Below are 4,873 nucleotides of genomic sequence, written 5' to 3'. Positions count from 1 at the left end.
AGGGCTGGGAGGGAAGAGGTCAGCTCCACCCACCCAAGGCCAGGCCCCCTCTGTGGCCCAGATCTTCCTGTGGTTGGGGGCAGCTGCCAGCGAGTGGAAGCAGGAGGCTGTGGCCTGGGGCCAGGAGTACCTGAAGACCCACCCGGCAGGGAGGAGCCTGGCCACACCCATTGTGCTGGTCAAGCAGGGCCACGAGCCTCCCACCTTCATTGGATGGTTCTGCACCTGGGACCCCTACAAATGGAGTGTGAGTGACACCTGGACTCCCCCATCCCCACCCTAATCCACAGGAGGGGGCCACCCTGGTATACTGAGGGGGAGCCATCACCCTGCCCAGGGACCTCCGGTCTGTGGAGGGAACCTGATCCCTTTGTTGCCCCTCCATCAAGCTCCCATCCTGATTCTTGCCCCTAGAACACCCAGTCCTACGAGGAGGTGGTGGCGGGTGACCCGGGAGCAGTTTCTACCATCTCTGAGATAACAGCCGTGAGTATTAGGGGCCCCCTTCCCTGGTGGCTCAGATAGTGAAGAATCTGCCTGCAATGCAGGAGACCTGGGTTCAATCCCTGGGTTGGGAAGATGCCCTGGAGGAGGGCATGGCAACCCACTCCAGTAATCTTGCCTGGAGAATCCCCATGGACAGAGGAGCCTGGTGGGCTACAGTCCATGGGGTCACAAAAGAGTTGGACCCAGCTGAGCAACTAACGCACACGCACACTCATGGGTCTGGGCTGGCATGGCCCAGAGGCCAGAATGAGCAGGGAAGGAGCCAGGCGCCGGAAGGGGCAGGAGTGGCATTGGGGGCAAGAGGACCAGGGGGCTCAGTGCAGCCTCCTGAGGGAGCCCATCCCCCAGCTTCCTGAGCCTGAGGCCCCTCTCCTGGCAGGAGATCGTCAACTTCCGGCTGTCCAGATGGCCAGGCAATGACAGGGCAGGCCTGTTGGCCCTGCGGGCCCTCAAGAGCTCCGAGGACATCTCAGAGAGTGAGCTGGAGCTGGGCCCCCGCGCAGGCACCGGCAGCCGGAGCACCGTCAGCAGCACCAGCAGCAGCAGCTACCAGAGCAGCCCCCAATCCCTGGGCAGTGGGGGCCTGCCCCGGGAACAGCTGAGGCACCAGGCTGCCGAGGACCTGCCGGAGGGCGTGGACCCGGCCCACAAGGAGGTGGGTGCTCAGAACCCCTGCCGCTCCCAGTCCCCACACTCGTGCAGGGAAAGCTGAGCTGCAGGCACCCAGGGCGTGACCCACAGGTGGTGGGCTATGGGCAGCTGCCCTGGGAGACGAGTGTTCCAGATGGGGTGATGGGCAGAGAGACGTGGGAGAGGATGGCACCTCTGGGTGGGTGGGACAGGGTTGTGGGACACCCTGCCTCTGCACCCACTCTCTCCTGCCCCCACCCTGCCTCAGGCCTATCTCTCAGACTCTGATTTCCAAGATATCTTTGGGAAGTCCAAGGAGGAGTTCTACAGCATGGCCAAGTGGAGGCAGCAGCAGGAGAAGCAGCAGCTTGGCTTCTTCTGAACCCAGGCCCTGCCCTGCCAGTGCCACCCAGATGGCCCAGGCGTGGGCACCTGCCTGCAGGCACCCCCATACAAATACCAGAGCCTGAGGAGGCCCTCCTGGCACTCCCTCCTTGGAGACTCCTGGTCCCTAAAATAAAAGCCAGTGGCTCTGACAAGGTGTGGTGAGTCAGCTTTCAGGGTTGGGTCACTCAGGTCCACCTCTTAGGGGAGTGGGCCTCTGGGACTGGGGGGGCAAGGGGGGCTGTGACATTCCAAAGCCTGAGCCCTCCATGCCCTCCACCTTGAGTGGGTGTGTCCCATGCTGGTCCGTCCTGCCCCGGGGAACAGACACCCCTGACCCCCACCTTGCTCCACTGTGAAGGTGGAGAGGAGTAGAGAATGAGGTGCTGGGGCTCCAGGGCTCTGGGACACACATGCACACACATGTACATACACACACATGTATACACACACACGTACACACACACACACATACATTCATGTACACACACGCATGTGTGCTTTACAGGGATTTTTCTGGTATCCAGGTAGAAAGACCACAGTACTTACTTTGACGATTTTTATAAAAACCCTCAGCCCAGGGCCCAGCCGGAGGATGGAGAGAGGGCTGCAGTGTGGCTCCTAACGGAAGTGAGGGCAGCACCAGGCACTGGGCCAGCACCTGGGCTGCCGAGAGGCAGCAGCAGACAGGAGGCTGGAGCCGAAGGCGGCGCGGGGCTGCCGGCTCTGAGCGAGGGGCTGGGACAGCTCCCATCGGGTCTGCTCAGGGCAGCCCTCACCAGAACCCCCGAGCCTAGTCCTGGAGGGCCACCTTCACAAAGAGGGTGGCAGACGGGTGCTGGTCCCCGTTCTTGGAGAGGAGGTGGATGTGTCGGTATCCTGGCGGGCGAATGGGTGGGGAGGGATGCACCAGGAGAGTTCTGTTCACTCCAGGAGGATACTTCGAGGGACAGCCAGCCCCCACCCAAGAAATGCCTCCCATCCCACCCGGCCGCCCGAGTCGTTCCCCTTCCTCACAGACACTCACCCTGCTTGAGGCTTTTCAAGGGGATGGTGCTCTGGCCAATGAAGTCGTTCTTGGAGGAGGCATCGTAGTCCTCCACCACAAAGCGCACAAGGGCAAGCTCAGGCACAGCCACCTCAAACTCCAACTCCGTGTCCCACCATGGATTGAAACCTAGCGGGTGCAAGCACCGTGTCAACAGCACAGACATCAGCTCCGGGAGCCAGGCTCAGCCCAGGCCCAGCACGTACCGTTATTGGTGACCACAGCGGTCTGGCGGCTGGCCACGTCCCGGCTCACGCCATGGATCTCCACTGTCACCTTGGGGTCCACGATTGAATTCTTATTCTTGTTGACTTTTGGCAGCTGCTGCCCTGAGATGACCTGAGGAGAGGCAAGGGATAATTAAGCGTTCAGGATGGTAGCGAGGGGGAAGGGAGGCCCGGGGCACCTGTCCCCCCTGTGGCTGGCCATACCCTGACATTGAGTCGTTTCGGAGTCCACCAGGGCCCGTGGGCCAGGGCACGGGAGTTGAAGGTAGAGTTGGGGTCTCGCAGGAAGGCAGGCTTCAGCACGTACCCACAGGCCCCATTGTCCAGGAAGCGGCCCTGGTACACATCCATCTCTGACCCAGGAGTCTGGAAGTTCAGGGCCACTGCAGGCAGGACAGAGTAGTCACAGGCTGTGTGTGTGTGTGTGTGTGTGCCGGGGGTGTCTCGGGTCCCAGAGCCCAGCTGGCTTGGGGTACACTGGGGCCCAGAGTCACATAGTGAGATAGAATCAGGGTCCAGGATCACTCCAATGCCTACTGCCCTCCTGCTGCCCTAACTGACCCACTACACCAACCTTACATTCCATTTCTGGGGCCAGAATTCAAAGGACAAGTGCGCTAATGATGAAATTTCAGAGGCTGTATTTGCTCACGGGAGATTATATCCAAACTGCGATTACCAGCTCTGAAGCCAAATCTGTGAATCTGGCTCTGCCTGGGTCCCCAGAGTCCCCTGGCCCTCCAGACAGAAACCCTCACCCAGGGCTCCTCCAAGCCCCAGCCAGCCCATACCGATCTGGCAGCCCCCATTCCACATCTCCACGGGGCTGTAGTTGGAAGAGTCCGTTCTCCACCCAGCGGGGTAGATCCTGCTCAGGTGATTCACGTTGTGGCGGACAAAGCTGTTTCCTGAGGAAGGGTATGAGTTGGTCAGAAGCAGAGGCCTTCTGGGTGAGCCCAAGCACCTCACTAACATCATGGAGTGCCGGCTCTGGGAGATGTCTGGAGGGGTGGGAGCTAGTCCTGGCCCTGGCCAGCTCAGATGGTCAGACAGATGGGCAGCAATCTAGTGGGTGGGGAGGCAGGGCCAGGTTCACCTGATTCTTGGAGCAGTCGGAGGGCGCGGTTCTCAGAGAAGGATGACATCTCATAGAAAGCCTGTCCAGAGGTGCCAGAGCTGGGGAAGCCCCGAAAGTGGACGCTCTTGCAGTAAATGACCATGTCGGAGAGTTCCTTCGCTAGCCTGAGCTTGTCCTCCTGGGGGCCATGGGGAGGCCCAGGTTAGATTCAGAGATTAGGGCAGGTGGGCACTGAGAGAGCCAGAAACCCAGACAGAGACAGAGAGAGGGGGCAGAGGGTCTGAGTGACAGCCACAGAGCACTCGGACAAGGCGAACATCCCACAAGGCGATGGAGGGTGATGATGGAGGAAGGCCCCAGGGCTGCTCCCGCACCCCCAGAGCTCCCCCTCGAACCTTGGACTTGTGCTGCACTTGGCTCCTCACCGCCTCGTCCTCCATCTCAGCAGCCTCATCCTCGTCTGACACCACAGTGGCCTCTGGGCCACCTTCTCCTCCAGGCGGGAAGAGCCCCCCAAGCTTCTTCCCCTTCAGCAAGATCTTCCCCCTCAGTTGCTAAGGATGGAGGGGGCAGCTGATCAAGATCCAGCTGGCCTCCCGGCCAGTCCCCTGCCCTCTCCTCTGGGCACCGGGTCCCCGTGGGGCACCTCAGGGGAAGGCAGGCTGGTGACGACCCCGTCCAATGGCCGATCCAACAGCATGGGCCCCAGGAGGGTGCGCAGGTGTCGCGCCATCACGCGCTGCTGCTCCAGACTGCAGTGGTTCTCCAAGGACAGGATGACGGGGTAGGGGGATGCCTGGAGGCCCAGGGGTAGATTAAGAGGGGTGGGTGGCCCCAGAGTATCTTCCTCCTCACCCCCAGGGGCGCGCCCACCTTGAAGGCGTAGTCCCGGATGGCCCTGACCACGTCGCAGAAGAGGATCTTGGAGGTGAAGGTGTAGCCATGATAGATGATTGGCTCCTGGTTGGGCCCATCCCAGCAGTCGAGCTCCAGGCAGCG

General features: G+C 61.2%; 2 protein-coding genes across 3 annotated transcripts in view; one reads left to right on the top strand and one right to left on the bottom strand.

Moving 5' to 3' along the window:
- VILL (villin-like) overlaps nt 1-1,672 on the top strand; it is a 16,062-nt gene extending 14,390 nt beyond the window's left edge. For both annotated transcript variants that reach the window (XM_010835510.1, XM_010835511.1), the window contains 4 exons: nt 62-247; nt 415-486; nt 887-1,162; nt 1,406-1,672. In XM_010835510.1, coding sequence (XP_010833812.1) covers nt 62-247; nt 415-486; nt 887-1,162; nt 1,406-1,519 — 648 coding nt within the window. In that variant the 3' untranslated portion in view covers nt 1,520-1,672. The remainder of the gene's footprint in view (nt 1-61; nt 248-414; nt 487-886; nt 1,163-1,405) is intronic.
- A 384-nt stretch (nt 1,673-2,056) lies between these two features.
- PLCD1 (phospholipase C, delta 1) overlaps nt 2,057-4,873 on the bottom strand; it is a 17,622-nt gene continuing 14,805 nt past the window's right edge. The window contains exons 7-15 of the mRNA XM_010835576.1: nt 4,748-4,873; nt 4,521-4,670; nt 4,270-4,428; nt 3,893-4,052; nt 3,588-3,704; nt 3,001-3,179; nt 2,776-2,908; nt 2,549-2,698; nt 2,057-2,400 (exon numbers count right to left, since the gene is read on the bottom strand). Of these exons, the coding sequence (XP_010833878.1) occupies nt 2,315-2,400; nt 2,549-2,698; nt 2,776-2,908; nt 3,001-3,179; nt 3,588-3,704; nt 3,893-4,052; nt 4,270-4,428; nt 4,521-4,670; nt 4,748-4,873 (1,260 nt within the window). The 3' untranslated portion in view covers nt 2,057-2,314. The remainder of the gene's footprint in view (nt 2,401-2,548; nt 2,699-2,775; nt 2,909-3,000; nt 3,180-3,587; nt 3,705-3,892; nt 4,053-4,269; nt 4,429-4,520; nt 4,671-4,747) is intronic.

The sequence above is a fragment of the Bison bison genome, unplaced genomic scaffold (genome assembly GCF_000754665.1).
Source record: "Bison bison bison isolate TAMUID 2011002044 unplaced genomic scaffold, Bison_UMD1.0 scf7180017864043, whole genome shotgun sequence".
Classification (NCBI taxonomy): domain Eukaryota; kingdom Metazoa; phylum Chordata; class Mammalia; order Artiodactyla; family Bovidae; genus Bison; species Bison bison.
This window is presented reverse-complemented; position numbering and strand designations above follow the sequence as displayed.